The following is a 19074-nucleotide window of genomic DNA, read 5'->3' on the forward strand; positions in this document are numbered from 1 at the left end:
TTATATTATATTCATTACAATTGTATTTAATTAAAAACAAAATAAATAAAAAATTAAAATATATATTATTGTATATTTAAAATATCTGGTTGTATTAATATTTTTTTTTTATTTGAAATATCTTTTATTTTTTAAATTAAAAATATTAACAGTATATATTTTAAATAATTTTTAATTTTTTAATGTGGAACCATTTTATTTTATTTAGTAAAAAAGAAATAAATAACTTTGTTCCTTACATTAATTTAAAATATGCTTATAAACTATATTAATTGTATAGAACAGTTGTTCTGAACAGAAATTGTACCAAAAATATTAATAATCCAAAAAAAATATAAAATATTAATTTTATTATTTTTTTTATAAAAAAAAATTCTATATTATTATTTCTACACTTGCTAGAACTACAATATTTTTTTTTCTTTTGCATGATTCTACACTCCTTTTTATATTATTTTTTTATTTTAAAATTGTAGAAAAAGTAATAAAAAAAATAATATAAAATAAAATGCAGTGAAATAAAAAAAAAAAAGTAAAATGAAATGGATTAAAAGTACAAAAAAAATCTCATATTAACTAAGTGTTATGTAATTTATAAAAATGCCATTTCAGCTTTTTATAATTTGTTATATTTTAGTGCATGCTTTTATTAAATTATAGAATATTATGAATCCATTAATATAATTATGTAACATTATTTTAATAACAAAGTTTTAAGTGTTGAAAATTTTAATATTTATATTCTAAAAAATGTTTCTACAAAATTTGAAAAAAGGAATAAAGGAAAAAAAGAATAATTAAATATATTAATAATAAAAATTTTCAAAGTGATAGAAATTATCTGAATTATCTTTAAAAATATTTTAAAAAAGATTACAAAAAAAAAAAAATTTTAAGAAGATATAATTTAAAAATTTCATATAAATATATATACATTAAAAAAAAAATTACTTAAAAACATAAATAAAATTAAATTTTATTATGTAAAAATTAATAAAAAAAATAGTTTTTCTTAGTATATTATAAAAAGAAGTTATTCATAAATTTTTAAAAATACTTGAAAATGCATGGCTTGAAATTCATATATCTTAAAAAAGATGAGTGCTTAAAGCAATATTTTTTTTTTTAATAGAAAGTGTAATTTCTCGTATTAAAAATACTTGTGTTGTCATGCGGTGAATTATTTAAGAGATTGAAGTTCCATTCATGCCTTATTATTCTTTTAGTTTCTGAAAATTCTCTAAAATTTTTCATAATAATATCTGCTAAATCATATTCATCATTAATATCCTATAAAAAATGTATACAAATTAATAAGTTGTATCATATATATAATGCATATATATAACTGATTTTTTTTTTTTTTAATCAATTAACACAAAAAATCCTTACTTTAAATTGCGATATGTTTAAACATTGGTTACATGTTTTGTTAATTTCTTCAATTAAAGTATAGTATTCTTCTTCCTATATATATATATATATACATAATTTTAAATATTACACAAAAATATTATATATATACAGATATATTTTTTTTTTCTTTGTTATTTATATTACACTTAAAGAGCAAATTGGTTTATGTAGCTTTAAATATATTTTAATATTTTTTATTTTTTCTAAGATACTATTTAAGATAATATTTTTATGGTATCTTCTTAAAAATCCCTATTAATATTTAAACAATAGATTATTATATATAATATTAAAGAAAATATAAAATTATTTTAAAATTATAAAAAAAAATGTTTATTTTATACCTTATAATACATGTGTAATATTTTCAAAATAACCAAATGGTGAAATTTGATAGGAAATAATAAAAGAGAAAAATATCCTAGCAGTACAATGACAATCTAATAAAAAAAAAAAAAAAAAAGAAAAAATTAATATATGTTTTTATTAGCATTAAATAAATATATATGAATATATATAACTTAAAAATATCCTTTCTTATTTTTTTTTATTTTTTTCATCCTAACCTTTGTCAAGTTAAAATTTTTATGATTAAAAAGATTTAAGAATTTCTCTAAATAATGATTAAGAATCATATGCTTGGACATAAAAATTTTAATATTGCTTTTTGCACTTTTATATAAACTCAAAATGTTTTTTCTATCTTTTATTTCTTCATAATATTTATTTGGAACAAAACTATTTTTTATTTCTGTTTGTTCACTTAGTTTAATATCTGATGAAATTTCTTCATCATATTTTTCATTCGTTTTTATCGTATGTTTTTTATTTTGAACAAATATTTGTTTAAATATATTTTTTTTTAAATATATATTCTTATGCTTACATATATTTAATGTATATGCATTTGATGAAAAGACATTTTTATGATATATTATGCGCACAATATGATTAAAATCTAAATTTCTTTTATTTTCTTTTTTTTTAGCTTTTAAATGAAGATGTTTAGAATATATATATATATTATATATATTGTTAACATACTTGTATGTAATAGTTATAATTAAGAGATAATCAATAATAGCTGTTAGTAAATTATAATAAACTTTATGAGAGATTCTTTTTTTGTTCAAACATTTATAGTCATTTTTTTTTTTTAACAAAAATTTATGCAAGTTATTTACCATTGCAGTTATGAAATGTTTTTCTCTCTTTTTTTTTTTTTTTAAGATATTTTGATTGAAATTTGTTATTAATTCACATTTATTATTATTATTACTGCTATTACTATTTAAAATTTTATTACTCTTATAATTCTTTAAAACTTGTAACTTATTTAAATTTATATCTTCATTAATTTGTGATAAATTAGGTATATTTTTTTTATCAAATTCGTTATAAAATCCTCCATCCTTATACATTTTACTATCATCTAATTCATATATATCATTTATATTATTCCCTTTATTTATTTTATTATTTCTATTACCATGATGTTCATCAAGGACTTCATATTCCTTCTTTTTTTTTGAATTTTCTTTACTGTTTATGTAATTATCACAATAACTATATTCATCCAATGAATAATACAACTTATCAATATTATTATTTTTTTCTAACATATTTGTAAATAGCATTCTTTTTTTAAATTTATTTAAATATTTTTCATTTACAATTTCATTTAAAAATAAATTATATCTATTTGCAGTATTTCTTTTTTTTTCTTCACATTCATTATTAATATTGGAATTTTGTTTATGATATACTTTTTTTATTTTATTTTTAAAAAATTTTTTTTTATTCTTATTTTTAAGTTCTAGAAATTTTTCTTTCATATGAAGAAATATCTTTCTTTTTTTTTTTGATAAATAGTTTTTGTCTGCTGTATTTTGTTGTTCCGAATTGTTTTTATTATATTCTTTCAAATGATTTTTTAAAGTGGCTGATTTATTAAGTACTTCATATTTAAATTCATTAGAATTTAATATTATACATGATCTATTTATTTTATTTGCAAGTTTATCTTCTCCCTTAGTATATTTACTTTTTACTTTTTCTAAATTCCCACATATTATTTTAGAATGAGAACATTTATTATTATTTTTATTTTCTAATATTCTATATGAATCATATTCACTAAAATAGCCCTTATCAAATTTACCACAATTATAATTTTTCCTAATTATTGTATTCAAAATTGCATAAGACATATTTGCACTTACAGTAAAATTTCTCCTTTTATTATCTAATAAATTAATTATTTCTTTATCATCCTTTAAATTTAAAAATTCTCTGAAGTTTTTTAAACTATTTAATTTATTATAAACTTTTGAATTAATTATATTATTCTTATTTTTTGCATTAATTATTTCATAATCATTTTTTAAACTAAACATTTTATTATCATTGCTTAAACTAATAGTTTTGTTATTATTCTTTAAACTAATTATTTCATAATGGTCTTTCATATTAATTATTTCATTATTCTCTTTTAAATAAATTATATCTTTATCTTCCTTTAAATTAATTTCTTCTTTGCTGCCTTCTAAACTACACACTTTTTTATTCTCTTTTAAATTAATTATTTCTTTATAATTTTTTAAGTCCTTTTTTTCGTTTAATATATTATTTAGAGAATTTTCTTTAAGAGTTTCATCATTTTTATTTTTCTTCTCTTTATTAGTTTTATTTTTCATATAAGAAATAATTTTATTTTTCATTTCTTTACTTTTAGAATTAAAAGATACATTATATAATTTTTTTTCGCGAATTAAAGATATATCATTGCTCAAATTTGTATTTAAATATTTCATTTCTGAATTTTTATAATTATTTCCAATTAAATTAATTTCTGTTTTTCCTTCTTTATAAGAAGAAGTTCTTGAAATAAAATTAGAACACTTATAACTATCTTTTTTTAAATTTTTATTTTCGATGTCATTTATATTATTGTTATTATAATCGTTTTTTAATGATAATGTATTGTCAATATTTTCCTCATTATTTTTATTTATATTAATATTTTTTTGTGTAATATTCATTTGATCCTCTTTATCATCTTCATTTATTGTAATAATAGAACTCTGAGAATATTGTTCGTTACTTTTTATATATTTATCATAGGTCCTTTCTTTTTCCATTTCATCTTTTTTTACTTTTTCATTTCCATCTTCATTTAAATTCTCTTTAGATCTATTAAAATTTTCTAAAATACTATCATTACTGATTCTATTTTTTAAAATATTAAATCCTTTTTTAAAACGTTTATTTTTTTTTTCAGAGTTATAGATATTTTTTATTTTGGTAATTTTTTCTTCTTTAATATCTTTTAATTTTTCTAAAAACTTAAAATGTTTCTTTTTTTTTTCATCATTTTCGTTAGAATACTGTTTCTTTTCAGTATATATACATTTATTTGAATTAACTTCTTCTTCTTTGTTTACAAAGTCACGATCATTTGAACAATTACTATTTATATCGAATTTTTTTTTATAATTATATTGTAATTCACTCATTAAAATGTTTTTAGAAGATAATAATTTATGATTTAAAGATATATTCTTATTTAGTACAAAATTTTCATTACGTAAATTGAGTAATTCAGTAGAGTAACTTGTTTTGTTAAATGTACAAAATGGCTTACAATTATCATTTTTGTTATAATTATTATTACTGTCATTTTTATCCACTTGCTTTTCTTTTTCAGAAAGTTTTGTATTTATTATATTTATATTTTCATTTGAGTTTTTATATTCTAATTCTTTCTCTTTAAGTGAAACATAATTGATTAAATTTTTATTCTTACACATTTTGGGATTGCTTATTTCATCTTTTTTAGGAGAACCATCCCTTGTTATTTTTTTATTTTCATTTTGTTTCTCATCAAATAATGAATCTTCATTTTCAATAGAATCCTTTTTTTTAGTATCATTAAAATCATGATATTCTTCTCTATTTAAATTAATTTTTATGTTTTTTTTAATTAATTTTCTTTTCTGTTTCCAATTCTCAAAAATATGTTTTGATTTATATAAAAAATTAGACCTACACTTTTTTTCATCACTTTTTTTTTTTGTGTACATTTTAAAATTTTCATCATTTTGCTCTAAAAAATTATTTTTTTTTTCTTTATAATTTTTTTTTTTTTCTTTTTTCTTTTTTTTATTTAAAAAATAAAAATATAAAGGAAAGTCGTTATTTAAACCTCCATGAACTGTTATAATAAAAAAACAATAAAAGTAAATAAAAATCAATATTATATTAATATATATCATTTCAATAGAATTGTAAAAATAATTAGGAAAATATTCATTAATGTTATAAAAAGAACTTTTATTATGGTCACATACTTCATAATTTGATATATAATTTTTATGAATATTATTTCTTTGTTTACTTTTCATATCTTTGGCACTATGATTTTCACTTGAAAAACTATTATAATTACAAAATTTGCAACAATGCATATATTTATTTTCATATAAGTTGTAATCAAAAGAATAATGTTCATTATTAATTTTAAAATAAAAGCCATTATTATTCATTCTACTTTTATCATATTTTTCATCTATATTATATCTTTCATCTTGTATTTTCTCAATCTTACTTTCATTCTTTGAATCGTAATAATTATTTCTCATATTTTTCATAATTTTTATTTTTATATCCATTAGTATAATTTCATTAATACCCAATTCGCTATCTAATAATGCACTTGAATAATTTATTATTTCTTTATTAAAATTATTATTGTTTTCTATACAACTATTTTTATGATCATTATAGATTCCCTTATTTGATAATGGATTATGAGGGTATAAACTACTATATATATATGTCTTTGGTTCATTATCACTAAAAATATTTCTTTCTTCTTTTTTTATATCCATATATGAATTACTTTTTATTTCAGAATAACTTTTTCTATAGTTACATTCATTTAGTTTTGTATATTCATTAATTTTATTAGAGTTATTTAAATTACTTGCATTAATCAAATTTCTATATTCATCTATATTAAAACTTTCTATTTTTTTTTGCTCATTATTTTTAATTATATGAGTAACTTTATTATTTTTCAAAATTTTATTATATATATTATCTTCATTTGTACTATCAATGTTTTTAAAATTATTTTTTTTTTCAAAATTTGGTGAAGTTATAACATTATTATTTGTTTCTTTGTCTCCTCTTAATATTCTGTTTTTTGTATTAATGCTACTTAAATTTTTGTTTTTAAAATATTTACGTAAATTGCGCAAAAATTTATCATTAATATTTTTTTCATTTTGATTGTTTTTATTTTTATTCTTTTTATTATTATTATTTTTAGTGTTTTCATTAAATTTGCTATTAAGATTAAAAATATTTTTTTTATTAATTTCATTATTATTAATTATTTTACATTGACAACTTTCATCTTTATTAGTTTTGCTTTGTTCATCCCCTATATTATTAATTTCATTTTCCATATCTTTATTAATTTCATTTTGTCTAATCACACTATAGCATCTCTCATACTTACTACTATATTCATTTTTTTTATAGTGCATATTTATATAATTATTACTTATATAAAAATTTGAACTTAATCCCATTAAATTATTCATGTTTTTTATTTTTTTCTTATTATTTAAGGTATCATTTTTTATATATTGATAATTGCATACTTCACTAATACTTTTTTTTTTGCTATTCTTTATCTTACCTACTCTTCCAACAGATAATTTTCTTTTATCTGAATCATTAGTTTTAAAAAAAGAATAATTATTATAATATTTGTTAAAATATGAAGGAGTATACACAAAGAAATAAATACATTTGTACTTGTAATATTTATAAAGATATTGAAAAAATACCGGAAATTTATTTAAAAGAAAAATATGAAGAAACGTGTGCAAATGATATAAATTCGACTTTTTAGAAATTTTATATAATAATTTATGAGGAAAAAATAAATATAAAATAGGAAATTCATATAATATATTTTTATAAAAATCATAATTCTTATCATTATTTATTAGCAAAAGAAATAAAATGGTTAATAGGATTATTATATGTATGTAATTTTTATAATAAGAACAAAAAAATATATAAAAAATTGAAATAATGGAAACAAAAAAATTTCTAAATTCCAATATATTATTTATTTTTTCCAAAAAATAATTAAATCTATTTTTTATTTGCATAGTCCTTTTAATATTATTTAAAAACAAGTTAATTAATTGATAATTGTTATTTAAATTATTATTAGACATATATAAATTATCTTCATCGCATAATAAATCAGTGGTATTTTTAGAAGGTAATAAATATTCAAATCTGTTTTTACTTTTATAAATAAATAAATGAACATGCATATTGTCATTAGAATTAGCCATATATTTACTATTTTTCTGAATGTGTTTTTTTTGATCATTATATAATTTTCTTACAAAAAAATAGTTTTTATCAAAAATAATATTTTTTTGATTTAATAAAGAAGGCTTACTAAAAATCATATTATCTGATTTATCAAATGAATCAAATAAACTTTCCGTTTTATTTGATGACGTCGTACTATGTGCTGATACATTTTTTTTTTTTTTTTTTGATAAAAAAAAATCGTTTTCAATAATACTTAAATTTAATTCGCAATTTCTATTTAAATTAAAATCTATATGTTTTTCTATTTCATAATTGTAAACTATAAAATATCCTAAGTATAAATTGTAATCGGTGTAAAAATGGAAACTGATTTTGTTTTGTCTATCAGAAAAGAGTGGTATGAACATATCTTTATTATATTCATATTTATAATAATACAAAAAATTATCAACATCAATAATTGCATATATATAATTATATTTCAGTTTTTCAATATTTTTAATTTTTAATATATTTACATAAATATAATTATAAACGAATCTATTTATAGAATTGTAGAATTTTTTTAGTAATACAAAATACTTTGGCGTATTGCAGCATATTTCATAATTTTTTAAAAATAAATTTTTTGTATATTTATAAATTATTACTTTAATATACTTTTTTAAAGAACCATATATTGAAATAATTTTTATTAAATTTATTAATTCTAAAATTATATTTAAATTGTGATTAGCTAAGCGAATATGTTCATTGTTAAAATTGTATTCATCTTTTGGTATTTTATAATTATTTTTTTTTTTTTTTTTTTTTTTTTTTAAGGAAAAAAAATTGCTATTATCAGAGTTGGAGCTTGCATTATTTCTACTTAATCGCCTTGCATATAAACTAAATTTATAAATGTTATTTGAATTTTTACATATTTTGCTATATCTAGAATATGATATATCATAAATATCTCTATGTATATCTTTATAAATATTATTGATATTAGGTTTAAATTTATTTATAATTAGAAAATTTTTTTTTAAAACTAATATTTTTTTTCTATAAATATGTGTTGCATTAGTTTTTTTATACATATAACATGAAACAGTGTAATTACATTTATTAATTAAGGTATTGTAGTATACATTATCAATAACTACTTTTTCTCCTATTTCTATTTTGTCATTTTTTTTTTCACCACCTTTTTTTAAATCATTCTTTTTCTTTATAATATTTTCATCTATTTTCAATGAATTGCATAATATATTATTTTCTCTTTTAAATTCTGATAAATTTTCGTTCTTTTTATTTTCTACTTGATTATTATCATATTTATAGGTATCTTCATAACTATTTTTTGTATTGTAAATTTCTTTTCTTTTTTCATATGTATTTTTTTCAAGCATGTTTTCATTTTTGTTTCTATTCATTTTACTTTTATTATAATCTACATTATTTAATATATATGGTATTTGATTAATAATACTTAAATTAGACTCATTTAATTTATTTTTTTCTTCAATATTACTATTGAATTTACTCAAATAAAAATCATATAAATTATTATTATACTTATGATTACTAATTTCGTTATATAAATAAAACTCAGTTAAGTCATCATTTGATTCATATGCGCTATCATCATAATTCGAAGAAAGGTCTTCATAAATATTTTCGTAAGTATTACTTAAAATATTAGAGTTATTATCTGCATATGTATTATACTTCAATTCATTATAATCAATCAAACTTTTCAAATTATAAAATTCATTATTACTTTCATTTAATGTTTTATCTAGTCCATCATCATTATTGTTACAACTTTTATTTTTTTTATTTTTCCTCATTTCCATTTTGTTATATTTAATCTTTTTTTTTTTTTTTAATTATTTTTTATTTTATCCCATCTAAGCATTTCATAAATACTATTGAAGATACAAAGCTAGTATTTTAATTTTATATATTCATATTAAAAAATATACACATTTATAATAAAGAAAATACATATTTACATAATTTATAAAGTCACATAAGTAAATATTACAAAAAATATATAATTCTATATGAATAATAATTATAATATTTTATAATTTAAAAAGAAACATAAAATATTACACATATGTATATGACTTAGGAAAAAAAAAAAAAATAGATCATTTAGTAACAAATAATTAAAATTTTAACTATATTATCAAACTTTTAAAAAAATTTAAGTTATTAGAGTTAATTTTATGTATTATCTTTAAAGTAGATATGTCCATATATTTTCATAACAAATTTCCAATAAAATTATTTTTGAAATGTTCTAAAATAATATATTCATTTTTGATATATAAAAATTTATAATATTAAGAGCAGAAAAAAAAAAAAAAAATAATAATAAAGAAAATAATATATATTCTTGATAAAAAAAAAGTTAACATATTCAATTTTTTATTTTCAGAAAAAAAATAATATTTAATCAAAGTGAAAAAACGAGAGAAATTTTTTTTTCTTTTTTTTTTATTATTATTACTTCAAATATACAAATACATAAAATTTAACAAAAAAATTGATAATACTTTAAAAAAATATTAGAGAAAATTATTTTTAATACAAAAAATTATATTTTTAGTAAATACATTTTTTTTAAATGAAAACTTTCAAAAAAATAAAAATAAAAATTTTATTTCAAAAATAATTTTGCATTATTTTTTTTATAAAATATTTAATTTTGTCGATGTACAAGTTATAGAATAGTCTTTATTAGTGAAAAAAAAATATCTTGTTAATTTCTAAAAATAAATGAAATAAAAAAACAAATAGTAAAAGTAATATAAAATTTTAATTACGCAAATATAAAAAATAATTAGTAATGTATTTATAAATTTATATTTATTTATTTTTATTTTATAGTGGTATTATCATCAAGAAAAAAAAAGAATCCACGTAACACAATAAAAAGTAAAATCTTGAAAACAAGAAAAAGGAAAAGAGATTTTGATGAAGGTAAATTAAAAATATTTATGATAATTTTTTGTTATTCATCAAAAAGATTAAAATACATTTTTAAAATTATATATATTTATATTGTCTTTTAATTGTATCTTTTTTTTTTTATTCTTTTTTTATTCATAGTATATAAAGACTATTTTAACAAAACAGATCTTCCTCATGATGAAGATTTAAAAGGATGTGGTATTTAATGAGAATAAATAAAAAATTTGAAAATTAAAATATATTTTTAAATTGAAATAATATAATTTTTTAAACAAATTTTATGTAGGACAATATAAATGTTTTGCTTGTGATATATATTTTATAAATAATGATGCATTAAAACAACATGAAAAAACGAAAAAACATAAAAGAAGAGTTAAATTATTACATAAGGAGACAGCATATACTTACGTAATACGTCATATATATATTGTTATCCTTGTTATATATACATATATTTTTTTTTTTTTTTTTTTGTAGAAAGATTCATTAAAGGCTGCAGAAATCACCTTTTAATTTAAAAATATACTTAAACATTTTACTTTATTTCTTTATTTTTTTAAATATTTGTTAATGAAATAATTTTAGTTAATTTTAAAAACCAATACAAATTATGTATTGTTTCATTTACTTCAAATAGATCATTATACTGATCATTTGAAAATTTATCTTTTTCTTCTATTTGTAGAGAATTTTTTTTTAAATTATCATTTTCTTTCATTATTTCGCTTATTTGTTCTATATTATTGTATGAAAATATATTTATTAAAAAATTTTGAAAAAACATAATTTCATTTTTGTTGTCTTCTTCATTATTTTCGTGCTTTCCATTTTCATATATATTTTTCTTCTCTTTTTTACTATTTAAAATAACAAGTTCACATAATTCAAAAAGACAAAACAAAGCTGACTTATGTTTTGATAAATTCTTTATGAACATTTTTTCACTATCATCTTTCGTAATTTTAGCAATTCTATTTAAAAAATAAGAAAAAAAAAATATAAAATAAGAAAAATCTAAAATGAAGAACTAACGAAAATAAATAAATAAACACATATATATATATATATATATATATATATAGTATTATTAAGAAAGATTATTTTTTCTAATTTTTACATAACAATGTATACTATTTTTTTTTTTTTTTTTAGTTTTTGTTATATAAATATATTTACTTGCAAAAATTATCTTCATATTCTATATATAAAGGATCTTCAAATACTTGCTTTAATCTTTTTTTGTTTTCTTTTAATTTTATTATTATTTTTGATTTATCAGAACTATGATTTGAAGAATAAAAGTTTATGAATCTAAAACATAACAAAATATCATTAATTATATTTTCTTCTATTTCTTCATTACTTAAATTATAATTTTCCTTTTTTATTTTCTTAATTTCTACATTTTCGATTAAAAAATTTATTCCTTTTTTTTTCATTAGAAACAATAGGGTGCATATATCAAAATTGCAATTATAAATGTCTTTTAAAACATCTATTCCATTATCTAATAGTACTATACCTTTATTATTTATATGAAAAATAAATTCATTAATTATCTTACTTTTCAATTTTATAATTACATTATTATTTTCATATTTTATTTTCCAAAAAGTATAAGGTAAATTATTTATACTACTTAAATTAATATAATAATTGCCAATTTTATTGCTATAAATTTTTAAATATATCTTATTATTATGCATAAACTGTTCACTTGCTACTTTAACTAAGTTTGTTTCATAATTTTCATTTTTATTATTATTTAAATTTATTTTGTTATCTTCATATATACTATTTTTTTTAATATCATTATAATTAAATTTAATTTCATAAATGTCATTTACATCTAGAAAATTTCTATAAATATCACTTTCATTAACATTTATAATTTCCTTATTTTTTTTTTCGTAATTTCCATTTCTATTACTCTCATTCATGTCATTTTTCTTCTTATTAGTATCATTTTTATTTATGAAATTTTCTTTATTAGCGTTAGAATTTATAAATCCATTTTCATTTATATAGTCTTCTTCTGTATTATCTTCTTTTTTTTCAAATTCTACTTCAGTCTTTTGATTTTCTAATAAAATTTTATTCACAAGGCTTCTTTTATTACTTTGCAACATCTCTACCTGAAATATTTTGGTATTTTTAACATTATTGTTTGATTCTATATAAAAGACATCTAATTTCTGATTTTTATAAATATTAGAAGGAATTTCAATCTCATAAATATAGGAAAATAAATTATTTAGTTCTTCCATATGAAATAAGTTTCTCTCTTCTAAAACAGTTATAATACTATTTTCTTCATCGGAAAAAATAGGAGATTTATTTTTTGAAGAAATAGAAGAATTTTTATTTGTAAAAATATGAATCTTAAATAAATCTAACAAAAGAATATCATTAATATATTCATAAGATTTATTTTTTATTACTAAATTTATAAAATAAAACTTCTCTAACTTTTTTGAGGAATTTATATATATTGTCATATTTTCAAATTCAATTTTATTTGTATTTAGAATTTCATTTATTATTTTTGTTTCAAAAATGAAGAAGTCGTTTTTTTTGTTATTATTTTCTATTTTATTTAATAGAATAAACTTATTTAACATGCCTTTATTAATATATTTTATGTATTTTTCATATAAATAATTTTTTATCTTAAAAAGCATTTTAAAATTTTCTATGCAATATATTTTGATATTATCATTTAATGAATGGTAATCAATTAGCAAAATAAAAAAAAGTAAATAAGTTAATTGCATAATTTCACAACAATTTTCAAAATATTCTAATTCATGCTCTCTAAAGAATTCTTTCAAAAAATAAAAAATTACATTTAAGCAATTACTATTTATAACATTATAAAAATACAAGGAATTTTCGTAAAATAAATTGTCTTTGTTATCTAAATTTTTATCTTTTAGAGGGAAAAAAAAAGTATCATATATACACTTATAAATATTTATATCAATATAAAAAAAAGGAGTTTTTTTATCTACATAGTATTTGTTTAATAAGTCATTTTGAATTTCCACTTCCCTTAATTCAATATAGGAAGTTATTTTACTTATCAATTTATTACCAGTTTCATTGTAATTATTTATTTTTATATTGTCTAATAACTCTTTTTTTTCGGTTATTTCTATATTTTCTTCTTTCTCTATTTTACCCTTTGGAATTTTTTTTTTTTTTTTTTTTTTTTTATTTTTCTCATTTTCGTTATTAGTATTTTTTATATTATTTTTTTCATTTACTACTTTAGTTTTTTTAACATATTCATCTATTTTTTTCATTTTTTCTTAAATGAATTTATTCCTGGATTATATTATTACTTGTAAATTAGTTATATATGAATTAAGATATGTAATTCAACTGAAAATTCAAAATTTTTTTTTTTATTTTGAAGGTTTTTCAAAAAAAAAAAAAGAAAAAAAGAAAAATTAAGATTATTTTCATTAAATCTACATAGTTCTCAATTAATTAATAATAAAGAGTTATCGTTATTCTATTTTTTAAAATATGTCTTTACAAAAAAGAGAAAAGATATGTGCGTTAAAAAATAATATAAAAGGAATAGTTATAAACTAGACAATAAAATTTAATTACCCAATACCAACATAATAAGCGGAAAAAAAAAAAAAAAATAGACATAAAACTTCACAAAAGATTATTTATTATATATTTTTAAACATTTAATGTTGTTTTCATAGAAGAAAAAAAAGAAAAAATGTATATAAATATAGTAATTCATCTATCTTTAATATATTTTTTATTTAAAATATGTTTATGTTATATAACATTTTAACAAGCATTTATCATTTAAATTTATAAACTATTGAAAGGAAAACAAGAAGTTATTTAATTTTAAATATATATTTCAAAAACCATTTAAAATCAGTATTTAAAAAAATTATAATTTATTGGTAATCTAAACGTCATAATGATAAAGCAACGTTATGAGATTTATTTACATTTTTTGTTATAATGTATATATATATAATCTTATCATCTCTATATTCATATTTGTTTAAAACTTAAAAAAAAAATGATCGAATATATAAACAATTTCATTTTGTGCATTTATTTATCTATATAAATATATAAAAAAGTAAAAAAAAAAAAATTAAAATATACATACCATATATTAAATGTTCGTTCACATTAAAAAAAAAAAATTAATAATTATAATAAAAAAATTGCAAGAGTTTCAAAAATACTTGTAATCATATTTATACATATAAATTTGAAAAAAAAAAAAAAATGTTTATAGAATTTTAAATTTATTTAGAATGCTTTTTTATTTTTCATAATAATTTTTTTTTTCTTATTAACATAAATTTTAAAATTTATAAATTTTTATAAAACTATTTTACATAATTTCTTTTTTAGAAAAAAAAATTATGGAAAAAATCAACGACAATCAAATTTTAGAAAAAATATGTACAATAACAGGTATGTCAAATCACAAATATTGCTCATATTTCATTATATATATATATATATTATATATATATATATATATATATATATATATATATATATATATATATATATACATTTAGGTATTACTAAGAACTTGTATTAAAAACTTTTTATTTTTTTTTGAACTTTTAGGTGATTTAACTAATACATCGTCTGTAAAAAAAAAAAGTAAAAAAAAAAAAAAGAAAAGAAAAAATACAAAAATTGATGGAAAAAAGAAAATCATAACAAAAAATAGAAAACGAAAAATAGTAGATTTATTTGAAGACTATAAATTACAACAGAAAAAAGAAACATGTAAATTTTTTTTTAAAAAAGGAAAATGTATTCATAATGAAAACTGTTCTTATTCACATGACGTTATACCAATTTATAAAATTTCCAAATTATGTAAATTTTTAGTTAAAGGAAATTGTGATAAAAAAAATTGTATATTTTCTCATGACTATCAACTTTTCTATTGTCGCAATAACGTGATTTTCAACTCATGCCACAATCCTTTTTGTAAATTTAAACATATTAAAATAGATAATACAATCAACAATGCTGATGAATATAATTTAGAAGTTGATAATGTTTTAAGTAAAGATGATAAAATAAGATTTTTATATAACAACAAAAATTACTTAATGGAACTGTTAATTCACAAATATCACAATTTTGATAATTGTGAAGAAATAAACGTAGATGAACTAGTTAAAAAAGATGTTTATCCTTGGTTTATTAATGGAATAATTGATTTAATTAAACTAGACTTCAAATATAATAAAACTGATGCTTTTTTTAAATTAATAAAAAATTATAAGAATAAAACAAATAATTTAAAATGTTATATAGATGAAGATAATTTTAAAATATTGCAAAATGACAAAAACCTTAATGAACTATCTAATAGTAACACAATATCAGAAAACACCAAGACAGAAAATAATAATGAATTAAAGGAAGAATTAAATACATTAAAAAAAAATAATGATAACGATAATAAAAAGAATACTAATGATTCGAATAATACTATAGAAAATTTTAATGATTATAAATTTTATTCTAGTGAAGAAGAAGATTATACTCAATACTTAAATAAGTATTTTGAAATAGATGCTTAATATACTTTTTTTTTTTTTCTTTGTTCATGTTTTATTTTTATTTCATTTTATTTATATATTTTTTTTTTTCATCACAGAAATAATAACCAAAGAAAATAATTTTTTTTTAAATATTTTAAAATTTATTATTTATTTTTTTAAGTTTAAACTTTAATTTGTTATTTTATCAATTTTTTTAATACAACATAAAAAAAAAAATTTTTATATAAATTTTTTTTTTTTTTCTGTGTAATTATTGATACTCTTTTTTTCACATAGGAAGACATTGTATTTTAACAACGTAAAAATTAATTTATGAAAATTAATTTTATCCAAATTTAAATTAATAAATGAGAAAACAAAAAATTTATGGAATTCTTTGACAAGAAAATTTTCATAATTTTTTTTAAAAATATTTTTTAAAATATATAAATCCTTTTTATTTTTTATTTTTATTATATGTAACCTAAGAAGTCTTTTATATATATCTAAAATTATATTTTCATTTAACTTGCTTCTTTTGAATGTTTTTTGTTCATATAATAAGGCAATAATAAGATTTACATAAATATATTCATCTGTTAATGTTGGTTTGTTTTTTTTAATAGCATTTTCTTCTATACATTTCTCATCTGTGCTATTGTTACACAATTTTATATTATGTATATTACATTTTCTGAGTATTATATTAGAATTCTGTTTTTTTAAGAAATTTCTGGATTCAATAAGTAATAAAGTATTTATTAACTTAATAATATTGTTTCCTTTACATATCATAAAAGTTATAAAATCAAAATTTTTTATTTTTTCATACAGAAAATCAAATATCAACATTTCATAATTTAAAAGAGAAAAGCTAATTAAAATATTAATGGAAATTATGCAAGAAAATCCTTCATATTTTTCTTTTATAATTTCTCTAAATAATAAAAAGAGTTCTTTATCTTTAAAATTATTCTTTGCAAAAGTAAATACTATATTTTCTAAATGTGATGGTGCTATGTTATATATGTTAAAGTCATTTTTTCTATCATTTCTACAAGAATTTTTTAATATTTCTTTTTTTAAATGTTTTATTAAATAAATGTTTTCTTCTTTTAAATAATAGTTGCATCCATTTAAAATATATGCAAGATTCTTATTTGTGATATTTTTCATTTTTTTAATTCTTTCATACATTTCTTTATAGAATAATAATACTTCTTTACTACTTTCTCTATTAAACATTTTAGAGCAACTCATAAATAGCCTTACCACGCCGTCATCATTTAAATATTTTATAAAATTTTTTAATAAATAACTAAACCCTTTGACAAGTTTTAAATAACAATTTGAGTTATGATTATTTCTTTCTTTATGTTCTAATTTGTTGTTAATTAACTGGTTATTTATATTTTCTTCATTATTAGAATAATAAGGTATTTCTATTTCGTTATTTAAATAATCACTTTTATCTGAATTTAAACAAAATTTTTTATTTTTTTCATTTTCTTTATCTTTGCAATAAAAATAATCTTGTATATCTTTCACTTCACAAATTTTATCAAATATTTTTACATTTTTTATAAAATCCAAATTGATATTATAATTATGTTCTTTTTCATCATAATTCATACATTCATAAAATAAATGATTTTCGTCTTTCTTTTCAGCAAGTTCTTTTTTGTTCTTTATCCTTAATAAATATTCTTTCCTAGCTGATATACTTAATTGATTTTGTAAAATGTTAAAATTTGCATTTTTTAATATATTAAAAAAATTAATTTGGTTAAATATCTTAATTATTTGCAAAGTTTTTAAGTAGAAGTTTTCATTATAATTCTGTTGTATTTTTTTGATAAAGTCAATATTCTTTAGATATGATTGAAATGTGCTTATAAAACAGTCGTTGCACTTTTTTTCATTTTTGTATAAAAAAAAATCATTTAAAATAATATTAAATTGAATGAAAATTTTAAAAAAATAAAAAAAATCATTGCTTGTCATATACTTTTTTTTTTTATATATTTTAAATTTGTTATAAGTATACAATAGTAATGATTCTAAATTGAACAGATGAATGTAATCATCAAAACATTTTACACTATTTATATTTATAATTTTTCTTCTTTTTTCTTTTTTTTTTATTTTATCAAGATAAACATTGAATAAGTTGTAATGTTTCAAATTTTCCTTTAATAACTTCTCTTTTACTTCACTTATATTATTATTTATAATTTTTATGTTTTTGCTTGATCCTTCATTCTTACAAGTATCCTTTATTTCATTTTTAGATTCTACACATATCCCTTCTTTGTCATAATGTTCCCTTATATTCTTTTTTAACAATAGGGAAAAAAACCTCGAATTTGTATTATTTGAATGAAGACAATTTAAAAAGTTATTAGTAAAATGTGATATAAGGAAATTTGTAAAAACAGTTTTTTCATTCCTTATATTTTTCAAAAATTTCATATTATATATTTTTTATTTCTATTTTTTACAAAAGCAGAAAAATTGTAACGTTCAATCCTAAATAATAGTACTTAGCATGCCTTCATAATATGTTTATTTATCATTATTTATGATGCTTTATAATTTTTTTTATAAAAATATTAGTGTTTTCATATTATTTTAAATAAAAGTAATTCATATATATTCTATTTAAATGCTTCTATCAAGCTATTCATTATAATTTCAAAATGTTATTTTTCTTTTTTTTATCATCACCATTTTAATGGTACATTGAAAATTAAAAAAAAAA

General features: G+C 16.7%; 5 protein-coding genes across 5 annotated transcripts; 2 read left to right on the forward strand and 3 right to left on the reverse strand.

Annotated features, from left to right (window-relative positions):
- Positions 1 to 1125: 1125 nt before the first annotated feature.
- Positions 1126 to 9623, reverse strand: PRELSG_1216300 (conserved Plasmodium protein, unknown function; the record flags this gene model as incomplete). The annotated part of the gene is made up of 5 exons (XM_028677941.1): positions 1126 to 1290; positions 1393 to 1467; positions 1561 to 1668; positions 1761 to 1856; positions 1983 to 9623. The coding sequence occupies 5 exons, from the start codon at positions 9621 to 9623 to the stop codon at positions 1126 to 1128; spliced, it is 8085 nt and encodes a 2694-aa protein (XP_028534280.1).
- Positions 9624 to 10573: 950 nt separating this feature from the next.
- On the forward strand, positions 10574 to 11265 carry PRELSG_1216400 (zinc finger protein, putative; the record flags this gene model as incomplete). The annotated part of the gene is made up of 5 exons (XM_028677942.1): position 10574; positions 10666 to 10758; positions 10888 to 10947; positions 11036 to 11160; positions 11230 to 11265. Coding segments are annotated over 5 exons (315 nt in total).
- A 43-nt stretch (positions 11266 to 11308) lies between these two features.
- On the reverse strand, positions 11309 to 14057 carry PRELSG_1216500 (conserved Plasmodium protein, unknown function; the record flags this gene model as incomplete). The annotated part of the gene is made up of 2 exons (XM_028677943.1): positions 11309 to 11723; positions 11929 to 14057. 2 exons carry the CDS (start codon positions 14055 to 14057, stop codon positions 11309 to 11311), a joined length of 2544 nt encoding a protein of 847 aa, XP_028534282.1.
- Positions 14058 to 15164: 1107 nt separating this feature from the next.
- Positions 15165 to 16352, forward strand: PRELSG_1216600 (zinc finger protein, putative; the record flags this gene model as incomplete). The annotated part of the gene is made up of 2 exons (XM_028677944.1): positions 15165 to 15216; positions 15379 to 16352. The coding sequence occupies 2 exons, from the start codon at positions 15165 to 15167 to the stop codon at positions 16350 to 16352; spliced, it is 1026 nt and encodes a 341-aa protein (XP_028534283.1).
- A 201-nt stretch (positions 16353 to 16553) lies between these two features.
- Positions 16554 to 18785, reverse strand: PRELSG_1216700 (conserved Plasmodium protein, unknown function; the record flags this gene model as incomplete). Its single annotated transcript, XM_028677946.1, has 1 exon — positions 16554 to 18785. One exon carries the CDS (start codon positions 18783 to 18785, stop codon positions 16554 to 16556), a length of 2232 nt encoding a protein of 743 aa, XP_028534284.1.
- Between the last annotated feature and the right edge of the window lie 289 nt (positions 18786 to 19074).

The sequence above is a fragment of the Plasmodium relictum genome (genome assembly GCF_900005765.1).
Source record: "Plasmodium relictum strain SGS1 genome assembly, chromosome: 12".
Classification (NCBI taxonomy): Eukaryota; Apicomplexa; class Aconoidasida; order Haemosporida; family Plasmodiidae; genus Plasmodium; species Plasmodium relictum.